At 40.1% G+C, this 14,872-nt stretch overlaps 1 protein-coding gene across 1 annotated transcript in view; it reads left to right on the plus strand.

The window, feature by feature from the left end:
- CAV1 (caveolin 1) overlaps positions 1-13,104 on the plus strand; it is a 34,175-nt gene extending 21,071 nt beyond the window's left edge. Inside the window, exon 3 of the mRNA XM_055314599.1 lies at positions 10,886-13,104. Within this exon, the coding sequence (XP_055170574.1) occupies positions 10,886-11,227 (342 nt within the window). The 3' untranslated portion in view covers positions 11,228-13,104. The remainder of the gene's footprint in view (positions 1-10,885) is intronic.
- Positions 13,105-14,872: the final 1,768 nt, after the last annotated feature.

A 14,872-nucleotide genomic window follows, 5' to 3' on the forward strand; every position in this document is an offset into this window, starting at 1 on the left:
GTGAGATGACGAGGTAATGGGGACCATGGTAACCGATGGTCAGTCAAATGACCCAGGGGTCCTGGCTATAGAGGAGCTTGGTTGCTGGGGAGTGAGGATAATGCTAAGCATGAAGGTTTGATAGCAGGGGGACAGCCACATCCTGTGGCTTGGATCACATGCTTGACCTGGTGAAGATCATTATTTGCTGAGTCAGGGAGGCATTTTCCGTCGGTTCGGATGGGAAGCATCGGTGCAGGCAAGGGAGAGCAACCAGAGCATGTGGATTCAGAAATACCCATGTGACTCCATTTGAATGAGCAGGGTTGCATAAACAGAACGAGAATTTTGATGTGGAGTTAAAGAGAATGGTATGATAGAGGGGGAGCTCCATGAGGATCTGAGAGACTAAGTCCTGCATTTGGTCAGTCAGTGGTTACAACCTCCCCGAGGCCCTCCTGGCCTGTAAAACAGGGAAGATAACCCCTGCCTTGCAGCTCCTCAAATATAGGCTGTGATGGGAACCCAGCGAGGCCCACAGTGCTCCATAACGTAAATTATTGCGTTCCAAGGCCTCTGTAAAAGTCTGCTGCCTCGGAATATACGGTTGACCCTTGAACTAATGGCCCCAACCTCCCGCGCAGTCAAACATCCATGTCTAACTGTGACTTCCCCAAAACTTAACTGCTAATAAGCTGACCAGAAGCTTTCCTGACAACGTGAATAGTTGATTAACACACATTTTGATTGTTATATGTATTAACCACTATAGTCTCAAAGCAAGCTATAGAGAAAAGACAATGTTATTAAGAAAATCATGAGGGATCCCTGGGTGGCACAGCGGTTTGGCGCCTGCCTTTGGCCCAGGGCGCGATCCTGGAGACCCGGGATCGAATCCCACGTCGGGCTCCCGGTGCATGGAGCCTGCTTCTCCCTCTGCCTGTGTCTCTGCCTCTCTCTCTCTCTCTCTCTCTCTCTGTGTGTGTGACTATCATGAATAAATAAAGAAAAAAAATATTAAAAAAAAGTTCCTTTATTAAAAAAAAAAAAGAAAATCATGAGGAACAGAAAACACATTTACAGTACTGTACTGTATTTATATATTAAAAAAATCCGTGTATAATTGAACCCACACAGTTCAAAGCCATGTTGCTCAGGGCCAACTGTATCCACTACCCTAACACTCTGCCATTCTCTGTACATCTCCCTACACTCCTGCCAAGGAAGTCAATACAGTCCCCTAAATGCATTCGAAAGTACAAATTGCTCGTAGGCCCCCTTTCCTGCACCGAGGAAACACACACACACACACACACACACACACACACACAGAACAGGAACACAGGGGGGGCAAAAAACCAAGGTCACTCCCTCACCCTATCCATTCTGCACTGCTGACCCCCTGCAGGGCTGCTCCCAGCTGTTACCACTTCTGTTTCTACCCCCGCTTCCTTTCTGAGACCCCACCTCACCATGCATGCCCACTGTTTTCAGGCCAGGTTTACAACAATGGTAGTTATACAGATCACTGGGGCAAAACCCCACCAAGCAAAAACACCTTTTAATTAATATTTTCTAAACCATCTTTCCTTAAAGGTAAAGGCTTCTGAGCTTGAACTGTCCCTTTCTATGGTGCCCAAGTCACCTAAATGATAATCAACCTTCCACTTTCTTTTGATCAGAATGGTCATGGCATTATAGGGCTAGGGTGAATAAGAACATCATTTTGAATATAATGGGACACACCAAAAAAAAAAAAAAAAAAAAAAGGCCTGACAAATAAAAGTGCACTTAGGATAGCAGGCAATGAATTCATAGGAAATAATGTGATGGTTAGTGAAATGTTATATATATGCCTACATCCTTTCGATGGACATTTATAGCTCCTTTAAAAGAGTATATTTATTGAAGAATTATTTATTTGCTAATTAATGTGTGCATAGTACTACTAAGTATTATGGAAGATACCAAGATGGGTGCTACAGACCCAGATTTCTGTTAAGTCCTGGTTTGGTCCAGTCATTTATTAGTTAAGTAACCTGTTTTTAGTGGGAAAATAAGACTATTTTCCATTCTTATTATGAAAATAGCCTATAATTTCACAAGTTTGTAAAGAGAAGCAGATGAGTGAAGTAGGACACTCTTAGTGTGAAGTATTATTCTGAGGCTTCTGTGAAGTCTGGAAAGCAACAAGAGCAATGTTAGTCCAAAGAAAGAGATTCAAGGGTCCCAGCTACAGGCCCAGATCAAGGACTGCAGATTTCCTACGAATTCCTCCCCCTGCCCCCCAACTCTCTCCTCTCAGAGACGTACTGAAATACCCCCATTTTACCCTCTTTCAGCTTGAAACTCTGATTAGTAATGCAGCCATCTCCCTTCCTCTCCAGGAGGCAACCCTAGGTTCTTGTGCAAGGTGAGATTGCCGTGTCCCTACCACCCCAAGGCAGCCCAAATCACATCAGTGTTTTACATTTTTCTTAGGGCTGTGTATTGAAATACATTATTTGGAAATCCAAGTAATTCCAGGCATTAACACAACCCAGGCCTCCTGTTTTTAGTTGGGGCTGCAAGAACACTGCAGCCCTTTCCCTCGGTGGTGCCACTTTGGCCCAGTAAACACATGAGTATTTGCCTTGCCCCTGAAAAATCTCGTGGGCATTAAGGCAAAGTTCCTGTGTTCCGGTAACATTTAATTGCACTGGCTCTCAACCCTCTCTATGCCCACACATTCATGCACATGTATTCTGTTGACTTCAAAGGCTGCTCATCATGCTGGAAATATATGTAAGAATAGTGGAGGGAGCTTGCAATTAGTCTAAATCTTCTTTCTGGATGATTGAGTTTGATACATACATTAGGATTTCAGAAGTATATATTTGGTATTTTTAAATATACTTCTGTTTCTACTGGGTTTAGAATGATGAAAATAAATCAGGATTTCTACGGCCAGTTAGTGTGCTTTTCACAATAAATAAGTCATTCATCCTTGTCCAATAATACATATTTATAGGTTTAAATTAGGAAAAGCATTTCAAAGAGAATTTCCATTCATTATCTACCAACTTCCAGATTCCATCCAGCATATGGGGAGCTTCCAGAGAGAAGAAAGAGGCAAACAAGAGCTTCAAGGCATGGAGGGGAAAGAGTAGCCTGGACAAAAAGGAACTGTTACTAGATCCAAAGAAGTGGACAGAACTCTGGGTTAGTCTTTTGTAGGAGAAAAGAGAAGAAATCTTGTTAAAAATACAGATCCCCCAGGCTCTGCCCCAAAGAATCTGATCTGAGAATGAAATGGGATCTGAGTATTTGCATTTCAACAAGCAGCCTCCCCGTGGATTCCTTTGCCACGTGGACCCTGCTGAGAACCCCTAGGAATTGGGGCCCCTGTGCTAGTTTACTCACAAGTATTAAGTGTAAGAGTTCAGATTTGGTGATGGGCCTTCCATATGGAGCTGGCTCTTAATCTTTGGTTCATATCTGGTTATAAATCCAAGCCACTTTAAGTAAATGAATGATAGCACCGTAAATAGCCTAACTTTTTAAACATTCTGTTTGGTGTAAATTGAAGAAAGTTGAAAATACTCTTTCCTCTTCATACATTTCTGAATTTTGCCCCAAAGGCCAAATTCCAGGATATTTATGTATATTCACTGTGTATCATTTTCTATAAGCATTAGAATGAAGCATTTTCTATAAGCATTAGAATTCTAATTGCAATTAGAAATTGCAATTTCTATTAGCATTTAATAGAAAAGAGAAATGAAATGGAAAGTAAGAAATGAAAAAAAAAAGGAATGATAATCAAAATAAAGGTGGTCTGTTTTGGAATTGTTTTAATTACCCATGGTGGCATAACAAATTACCCCAAAATTCAGTGGCCTAAAACAACAAACATTTATTATCTTGGATCATGTCAGGAATCCAACTGTGGCTTAGCTTAGTGGTTCTGGCCCAAGGCCCTCAAGGCTGCAAGCCTGGTATCAGGTCTGGAGTCACTTCAAGGCTCAACTGTGAAAGGACCTCCTTCCAAGCTCATTGACACATCTGATAGCAGGATTCGGTTCCTCCTGGGCTGTTGAACTATAGACCTCAGTTTCTCACTGATTATTGGCCAGAGTCTTCCCTCAGTTCCTTCCACACAGACCTCTCCATAGGGCAACTCACAACATGGCATCATCTGGCTTCTAGCAGGGCAGGCAATTAAGAGAGTCAGAAATGAAGCAAGACAGATGCCACACTCTTTTGTAACCTAATCTTGGAAGTGACACCCCATCACTCTTGCCAGGTTTTATTATTTACAACCAAATCTCTAACTCCAGCCCACACTCAAGGGGAGGGTATTACCTTGGGGCATGAACACCAGAAAGTAGGAGAGAAGGAATCATTGGGAGCCATCTTCGATGATATTTATCACAAAATAGCATGTTAATTTGTCTCTTTCATGGTTAATTTATCATCCTATTTATGCTTTACTAAAACTAAAAGTTAGTGTAAAGCAAACATTTTCTGATACAGGTTAGGAACATATTCTGGGAATAGAGTCTAGTAGTGCTAGAAAGATACATTGAGGTAGAAATTGAACTCACTGGGACGTCTGGGTGGCTCAGTGGTCGAGCGCCTGTCTTTGGCCCAGGGCGTGATCCTGTAGTCCCAGGATCGAGTCCCACATTGAGTCCCTGCAGGGAGCCTGCTTCTTCCTCTGCCTATGTCTCTGCCTCCCTCTCTCTGTGTCTCTCATAAATAAATAAATAAAATCTTAAAAAAAAAAAAGAAATCGAACTCAGATCTCTAAATGTGTAGATACACATTTGACTCTACTATGTCAACGACAGAAAAAGCTATTAGTAACTATATCACTTAGGAATGCTTTCTGCTATAGGTAACTGAAAATCTGAATAGCTGTGGCTTAAAAATAAGTGTATATATGTGTTACATAAGAAGTCTAGAGATGGACAGCTACTGCCATTGTTTTTATAGGTTGATAATGGCAAAAGCAGCATCTTTTATACCCTTGATCTTTAAAACATATATGTCACCTCATGGTCACCAGATGACTTCCCTACATCAAGGCAACGCATCATATTCTAAGCAGGATAAAAGGGCAAAGGGCCACATCAAGCACCTCTGTCTCTTTTCACAAGGAAGATAAAGGTTTCCTAGAAGTCTCGCCCAGCAGACTTTCATTTATCCAGAACTGGGCCACAATGTCTCCCTTAAACCAATCGCTCACCAAGGAGACTAACCCTACCACAGCAGGTCTAAACTACCCTAACTTATCTGTGCAATCAAAGGATTATTGCTATTACTTGAATAAATTAGGATTCTGTGGATGTTGGGCAGACAACATACAAGTCTCCAGTAAACATCTTGTGCATTGTTAATTATGTATTCTGTATACCCAATACATTCACAATTTCCGCTAGCAGTCTATAAAGATATCTCTGCACAGAAACAGAACATGCAAGCTTCAGTGCTTATAAAATCCTAAATGTACTTAAAGTTTCCTTCTTGAAAATTCCTTACTCGGAAATAAAATGCCCAGATTTTAGGACAAAAAATGACCCTGTATTTTATGAATCCTGTGTACAGAAAAAGAAATTTTAAATATTGCTGTGACATACTTTTAACAAGATGAAACCTTCTTAGATTTATTACATTAGCAAAGTATTATCGAAACACAAGATAGATTGCTCTTCTTGACATCCGCTGCTAGATTTCTGTTGACTTCTTTTTCCAAAATTATAGCATCATTAGTCAATGCTGCACAAAGGAATTTAATGTCATTTATAAAAATCTAGTAATATAAACTGTTGGTTCCTTATAAAGCATCTATTAAGACATAGAAATATCACCGAAACACATTTATGCCTTTGATCTTGAGGTCTGCACAATGATTCTTGCCAGAAGGGCAACTTATTCCATAGATTACAGAACAGAAAATCAGTTCTTGGAGGTGCGGGTCAGCCTCATCTGAGGCATCTCATTTTAAGAAAATAAATGGCACCTGCATCTCTTGGTTTTCGTTTTTTGTCTTTGTTTTAAAGCAAATCTCTAATTCCTCTTCTGATCCAAATTTAAGTGAGCAGATGAAGTTCCAGTCTGGCAAGATCCACCCTCATGTAAGGAGTAAGAGGAGTAAGTCCCTGAAGAAACAGGATGCAGAGTGATAGTTTTAATGAGGGATCAATCAACCAATGATGGATGGGAACAATGAGCACCTTGGGAGTCATCAGAGAGAGGCACCATCATTCATTCAACAGTGGACCTGTGGGACCTCTTGAGAGCAAGATGATGTTCAAGTCCTGATGCAAGCCTCTCTGTCTTTTGCACTGGCTATGGGAATGGAGCAGCTAGACTGACAGGGGAGGTGTAGCACACAGTAGCAGAAGAGCCCAGGAGAGTTCCTAAACCTGAATTCCAATCCAGTGTCTGCCATTAGGTGGGAAGCTCTCCCTAATCTAGCATTTGACAGCTTTGGCCATTGATTTCTCAAATGGGACTCCATTTCTTCAAGGATTCTTTTCGCTTTAAATATCTCTGAAAATTTGGAAGCACCTCTGCACCCAAAGTGCACTTTGGGTGATGGGGAATTCTGAACTCTTTTTGGAATGACTGATAATCTACCAGAACTTTATTGGGTCTAGTGCTTTATGAATACATGCCAAAATGTGCACTGAAGTTTTTTTTTTTTATAATATTCCCTCCTGTTTTCTTCACCCTAAGTAGATGTACAGAAATGTTCATGTTCATGCTGCAAAAAGGACATGTCTTCTAACTTCACACAGAGATAGTTTTCAAGTCAACACCTGAGGAGGTAATGAGAGACTTATAGGAAACCTACAGATATGAATGGAGTAGATAGAAAAGGATATGGTGAGAAAGATGTCAGTTCTAGAGATACAGTGTGGAGCACAGGGCTAGGGCTAGGCCTGGGAATCAGGAAGTTAGAGTTCTAATTTCAGCTTTTCCACTGATTCACTTGGGACCTTGAGAATGTCTGGCCCATTTTAATCCTTCTGTGCCTCAGTTTCCTTAACTGCCAGTTAGAATGAGAGTTCTTGGCTGGGTGCCCAGGATTGTAAGAACATACTGTACAGGGCCAAGAAAATACAATCGGTACCAAAAATGCGAAACATCCTAGTTACTAGATGTCCTAACTTAAAATGGAAACACTTTCAACAGTAACTCCTTTAATAATCAAAAAGTGAATGTTTTAGGAAGCATATCTATCTGGGTCAGAACTAAGCAAGTAAGACTATTATAGGGGCTTATAATCCCAGGTATACAAAGCAAAAAAGAGCTCGCACTTGAAACTGAACAAGTTTCAGCCTTGCCCCTTAACATTTATGTGACCTTGAGCAATTTCTTAACCTCCCACACCACCCTCATCTAATAATTGGAAATAATGGCATGTGTCTAAGAGAGCTGTGGTGAAGATCATTATAGATGGAAAATTAGTTCTTTTGAGCCATTGGGGCTTTGTGGTTGATAGTTTCTATTATGATGGTCAATTAAAAAGCTTAGTCACCAACAGCAAAGAATTTTTAATGCTATTTATTGAGCATTTGCTATATTGTAATGCTCTATACCCATGTTAAGCACTTTACATGAAATATCTCATGTACTCCTCTCAATAACCTATTAGTATTACTGTTGCAGAAATGGAAGGAGAGAGAAACTAAGCTTTATTTCTGATTCCAATCTGTTTCCTTAACCTGCCTTACTTTCTTTTTCTCAGCTGTATCTAGTTGGCTTGGCTATACTTCTAGTAATCTTTAGCCATCCTTAATTTTCAGGACTAAAATAGCAACTAATGAACTAAATATATTTACATAACATGTTAATTTTGTCATGTTGCTGTCCGCCCCTGGAGACCTACTCTAAATCTACCTGAAGATAAATCACGCTCACTGGCAGTTAAGAATTTCCAAAAATTTCCCCCAAAAAAATGCATTTATAGTTACGCTGAGGGGAAAAAAAAAGTCATTATCAAGAAATCTTACCCACATTCATATGTCTATAGATCTTCACTAAGGACTAATTGTATGTACAATGTGTATAACCTCATCACAATATTGTCCTCAGAGACCATGTGAGAATTCTTGCAGAGTAAAATTCTGCAAACTCTTTTTTGTTAATGTGCTTTTTACCTATGATATAGTATCTTGAAGAAAATAGGAAAAATATTTTTCTAAAGTGATGTAGGATTGAAGAAAGAGTATCTTTCAGATCAGATTCAAACTTCAAATCCACCTCTTATCTATCTAGATTTTTTTTTATTACTCATGAAAGACACACACACACAGAGGCAAAGACACAGGCAGAGGGAGAAGCAGGCTCCATGCTAGAAGCCCAACATGGGGCTCGATCCCGGGTCTCCAGGATCACGCCCTGGGCCGAAGGCAGGCGCCAAACCGCTAAGCCACCCAGGGATCCCCCTAAATAGGTTAATACCTATTTATTAACATTTCTGAACCTTGCATTTTCCCCTACAAATTGGGAATAATATGTTAAGAGTTGATGTGAGTTAAAGGAGAACAGTGTCTGATCCTAATAGCCAGTCAACAAATGTTAGTAACTATCCGTTCCCTAAGAAAAGAATCTCAAGGCACACAGGCAAATACCCTACTCCAATAAGGTGCTCTCTGCTCTCCTTTGAGAGTAGACTATCTTTCCTTTTTTTAGTAAATACATTGTACACTCCAAACATGTTCCCATTTCAGGGCATTCATGGGCCACAACTGCTCATCTTTTGATTCCATATTAAGGATGTCTGTTCTAGTGTATTAAATTTGGCTTCACCAAATCTTTTTACAAAATTAATTTTGACCTCACCAAATCTTTGGAAAAAATAAAACTACTGGGGATCTTGCAATTGGATGAAGAAAAACCACAGGCTTTTATTCTTAATCGCTTTGGGAAAATATAGTGTCAGAACAAAACGCCGTAGTAGACAATTAAGTAAAGTGCACAGAAATGTCATTAAAGGATTGATCTGACTTGCCACATATTTCACGCAACCTTTTAAAATACACAAGTAAATGTTTACCTCTGAGTCTAGATCTAAACAGGCAAAAAAAAAAATGGAATGACAATAAATCTGTTTAACTTCATTTACATAATTGCAGACATACCATTTTTCACATATTGCATTATTAAGGCATTGAACAGCAGATCAAGAAACAGAATGTTCTAGGAAATAAACTTTAACTATTGATAAGCATCATGTACTTTTTCCAAAAGAAGTTGTATTGTGTTGAATCAAAGGTGGCATCTTGGAACTGAGAAGCTCCACGGTGTCCCCCAAGTCCTCATTCCCTAATCCTGAGCTCGCCTGGTTTGCTAATGGTCCTGGCAGTCATCAACTTGTTTGGATTTCAAACTATATTAGATCCCCTCATATAGCTGCCTTTGCCAAGCAGTCGAGCTGGCTCTGTCCTACCGTTCCAGCAGTAATTTCTTTAACCCTGTGCTTCAGTTGAGTTCATATAAATCCTTCCAGAGAGATAAAAGCGCCTAGGAATTCATGGTTTGGGTAACAGGTACCGTGGGAGAGAATGCTACTGGGAAAGGTGTCACGTCTGCATTCTGGTCCCACCATTGCTGTTTGCCTCACACTAGCAAGTCCCCTTCACCTCCCTGAACCTCTGTATCTTCTTTTGTAAAGGGATAACACCTCACCTTCTAGGCTGGTTTGAAACCCCAGACCACAGGGAGATGATGCATGTAGAAGCACTTGGCTACTGTCAAGTGCTAGGTGATTCCAAACTCATCTGATTACTTCCCGGTGCCCGCCAAAAGGGCCTGCTACAGGATTCACTGGCGTGGACCACCGATATCTGCATCTGTCTTTATTCAAGACTTTGCTCCGTTTAATTCAAAAGTGAAGCTCTCCCTTAACATGTTCTTAACCGGCTTCCCTTCTAACCTTTCTTCTTGCCCGTAAGGTCACCGTGGTTTTCCTTAGCTGGCAAATCAGAATCCCCAAGCTCATCTGAGGTTTTCCCTCTCTCTAACCTTGAAGTAACCAGATCCTGAGGAGTCCTCCTTAACATCCCTGAAATTCATTCTTTTATTGTTCATTTCCTGGCCACAATTCCAGTTTGGGCCCTACCATTTTAAACATGGGACACAGGAACAGTCTCTCTGCCTCGAGTCTTCTCCCTGGCCCATACGCTGCTGTCGAATTCATCTTGATAAATGACTGCCTTGCCTGTGGCTGCATTCCCCCACTCCAATATCTTCAGTAGACCCTCCACTGTATGTAAAATAAAATTGAGACCGGCCTCCGCCCATCTTTCCAGCTGTGCCCGCACAGGTCTGTCGGCCTGTGACACTCATTGCATCAATGAGTGTCATTGTTTCTGGGAGCTTCCCAAGGGCCCTTCTCCCTTCCCCTCCAAATCATACCCCAAGCTCCACCGAAGTCCCACAACCCCACGACGACTTCTTGAGTCCTCTCGGCTCATAGTTATCTAATTTGCAAGAGAGATTCTACCAATTGAGTGTTCGGCAATCAACTACACACTAACTACCCCTCAGCACTGTGTGTGTCGTTGTACTGGAGTACAATTAGCTTAGCACAGGTCATTTACATTTGACTGAGCACCTTGTATACTTCTCCATGTCGCCAGGTTTTACTTCAAGGCAGGAACTTTAAAGAAACATCTGGAGAACATGCTAAAAATCCTCCTGGATTCCACTCCCAGAGATCCAATAAGGTCCAAGTGGGGCCCAGATAACCTGTTTCCAACAAGTTCCAATGATGCCGGTGCTGCTGGGTACCTTTGAGCAGCCCACACAGAATGTCTACATGATAGATAATATATATTTATGAATACTTGGTAGTGCTTTTTTCCTCTTTTCTTCGATTGTAAGCTCACATTCTGTCATTTCTTCCTTGCAGATTGATTTTGAAGATGTGATTGCAGAACCAGAAGGAACACACAGTTTCGATGGCATCTGGAAGGCCAGCTTCACCACCTTCACTGTGACAAAATACTGGTTTTACCGCTTGCTGTCTGCCCTCTTTGGCATCCCAATGGCACTCATATGGGGCATTTACTTTGCCATTCTCTCTTTCCTGCACATCTGGGCAGTTGTGCCGTGCATTAAGAGTTTCCTGATTGAGATTCAGTGCATCAGCCGTGTCTATTCCATCTACGTCCACACCTTCTGTGACCCGTTCTTTGAGGCTGTTGGCAAAATATTCAGCAATATCCGCATCAACATGCAGAAAGAAACATAAATGACATTTTAAGGATAGCAGTATACCTGATTCTTTTTTTTTTTCTTTTAATTTTCCTGGTGCCAATTTCAAGTTTCAAGTTGCTGGTACAGCAACAGTATATGAATGAATTTTCATGGTTCAGAACAAAGAAATCACACAGTTTTCATAACTATCATTTGTCTCTTCTGAGCTATTTCACCTATTTTTCATCTATTTAAACCCATTTAAGAATTTTTCCCTACATTCTTATTTGCATGTGGACCACTGTCTTATTGGCTGAGATATAGACCTAATGTTGAAAGGTAATTTGAGAGAAATATGAAGAACTGAGGAGGAAAAAAAAAAAAGGAACAAACAACCTGAAGTGCCTTTTCTAAAACATTGATCATTTTATGGTAAGGGAAGAACTCCGGGCCATGGCCATTAAGTGTGGAGGTATGTGGGCAGATTTTGAGCAAACTCTTCCCCCCAACCGTCTAAAGCGTTAGTAGATTGTTGTCGTTCACTTTAACGATCCAATTGGATCTAATGATGTTTATCAAGTTCGAAAATGTAATCTGCATTCACATGTTCCAACTTAACTAATGCCTTACACTTCTTGAAACTTTAACCTGTGATTCTTTCCGTGCCTGAATTATTTGTTATATAGATAATGAGCCCTAAGTGCCTTCCTGTTCTTCACATTTTCCTTTTCAAATAGGGTCCAACTCATCAACTCTCATTAGGTCAGCAGCCTCCATGATGACCAAAATTAGAACATCCATTCCCCACGCTTGTTTCTGACTCTCAGAAACAGAGTTGGATGAAGTTCATGTCTGCACTTGGCCACGCAGCATCTTTATCCATATCGAGTATGGTCTGCATCAACCCCATGAAACGAATTAAGGTGGACGAATGAGACCGAGCCCTCTGTGGGCTGGCAGGAGTGGAAGCCAACTTTCCCTGCCTCTCATCAGCTGAATGAGGTCAGCATGTCTATTCAGCTTCGTTTATTTTCAAGAATAATCACGCTTTCCTGACTCCAAACTAATCCATCACTGGGGTGGTTTAGTGGCTGAACATTGTGTTCCCTTTTCAGCTGATCAGTGGGCCTCCGGGGAAGGGCTCAGAAAACGGAGGCCATTGTGTGAGACTGTCAGAGTTGTTGCAAATGTGACCCCCTTCAAAGTAAAGCACTTGTAACCGTCTGTTATGCTGTGACACACAGCCCCTCCCCCTGCCAGGAGCTTTGGGCCTAATCCAAGCATCACTTTGCTCAGAAAGAAGATGGGGGAGGAGGCAGTAATAAGAGATTGAGGTAATTTTGCTGGAATAAATTCAAATTCTTCTGAACTCAAGCTGAGGAATTTCACCTGTAAACCTGAGTCATACAGAAAGCTGCCTGGTACATCTAAAAGCGTTTCATTCCTCTTGCTCATATTAAGAGTCTGACCTTGGGGATATTATTTTTAACCTTCAGTTATACGCTTTTATTTTTATTTTCATACACCTATTGGAATTCTGCTTCATTTCATTTTTCATCTCTTCTAGTTTTCTGACACTTTAATTATCAACCTGTTACCTATGTTTAAGTTTGCATTTAAAAACAGACACTGGCATGGACATAGTTTTACTTTTAAACAGTGTACATAACTGAAAATATAGTATATTGCATACTTTTTAAGTGTAAAGATATTTTTTATCTTTATATGAGGAAAATCACTTGGGAAATTGCTTTGTGATTCAATCTGTAAACTGTGTATCCCAAGACATGTCTGTTCTAGTCCCTCATGCGAATCAATTGTTGGTCCAAAAGATTGCTGAAATTTTATATGCTTACTGATATATTTTACACTTTTTTTATCTTGCATGTCCTGTAAAGGTTACAAGCCTGCACAATAAAAATGTTTAACAGTTCAACAGTCAGCTTTATGGTTTTCCCCCAAACCGGTTATGTATGTGTTAGTGTCTGTGTCTATGTGTGGTGAGCATGTACGTAGTGTGTGTACATGTTCATAGTATGTGTGTGGGAGGTAATGTCAATTACTGCAAAGTCACTTAGGTGGGATCTTTATTCTAAGTCCATCATCATGCATGAGTTACTTCAGATAAAAGTTATAATTAGGGTGACGGGTATTAAAGGAGGGCACCTGAGGAGATGAGCACTGGGTGTTCTACTATGTGTTGGCAAACTGAATTTAAATAAAATTTTAAAAAGATAATTAGTAAGAATGATTCGTTTAGCAGTTTACCAAATGCTTTATTTTTGTAAAATTTTTATTTGAATTCCAGTTAGTTAATATACAGTATAATACTAGTTTCAGGTGTATGATACAGTGATTCAACACTTCCATACAACACACAGTGCTCATCACAAGGGCACTCCTCATCATCTATTTAACCCATATCCTCAATCACCCAGTATGTCATCTAATTTGAGCCCCAATGACTTTGTGTGATAGATATTAATATTCTCATTTGGTAAATGACAAATTGAGGGGCTGGTGCCTTGAAATTTGCCATGCCTTAACTGGCATTTTTTTTTTTTAAGAGGCGTATTTCAGTCACAATTTATTTTTGGCCTTGACTAAGTTTACATTCAGAGCTTCTGTATTAGAGCTCTTCAGAGAAGCAAAACCAATCAGAAATAAATTGATTCTCCATATTCACAAACATATTGGTATATATAAAAAATAATATACGTAGATGTATAAAGACATATGCATATAGATAAAGAGATTTATTTTAAGAAAGTGAAAAAAAAAGTGGTTCACATGATTTATGGAGTCTAACAAGTCTCAAGATATGCAAGGTGAGTCAACAAAATGGAGACCCAAGAGAGACAATGGCGTAAATCCTGCCTGAAAGCTGGCAAGCTCAAGACCCAGGAAAAGCTGACGTTTTAGTTCCAGTCCAAAGGTACTAAAAAAACAAAACAAAACAAAACAACAACAACAACAAAAAACAATGTCTCAGTTTGAAGGCAAACAGGAGGAATTCTCTCTTATGCAAAGAAGGATCAGTTCATTCAGCCTCTTCAACTGATTGGATTAGGCACACCTACATTCGAGAGCGCAGTCTGCTTTACTTGGTCTACCAATATAAGTGAGATTCATCAAAAAACACCCGCATAAGAATGCCCAAAATAATATTTGACCAAATATCTGGGCACCTCGTAGCCTAATTAAGTGGACACAAAAGACTATCACAGCTTCCAAACGAAATTTTGTAAAGGGGATCCTCTTCTAATATCTCTCTGAAATTTCTTTCACGAAGTTTACAGAGTCTCTCTCTCTCTCTCTCTCTCTCTCTCTCTCTCTCTCTTTCTCTGTTGGGCTCTCAAGAAAGCACTGAGACAACATATTTAGTAACCCAACCTGACATTTGTATTTGCCCAATAAAGCCATTTCCAGGACATGGAGTAGAAACACGTCTTAACTATGGCAGCATATGAAATCCTGGCCAAAGTTACACACCCAATTCAAACAAAACTCATGAAGTGACTTTAAAGAAGGATTATCTTTCTTTTGATTTTATTATTTGAATTTCTAAATGAATAGATATTAACAAAATCAAGACTTCACTTATATATATTTTGGTTCAGCCACACACGTGAAACAGTTCCATTTCTGAACATACAAATAACTACATGGCTTCAGACAACTTTTATTCCATATTGGTAAT

Source organism: Nyctereutes procyonoides, unplaced genomic scaffold (genome assembly GCF_905146905.1).
Source record: "Nyctereutes procyonoides isolate TBG_1078 unplaced genomic scaffold, NYPRO_anot_genome, whole genome shotgun sequence".
In the NCBI taxonomy this organism is placed as follows: Eukaryota; Metazoa; Chordata; class Mammalia; order Carnivora; family Canidae; genus Nyctereutes; species Nyctereutes procyonoides.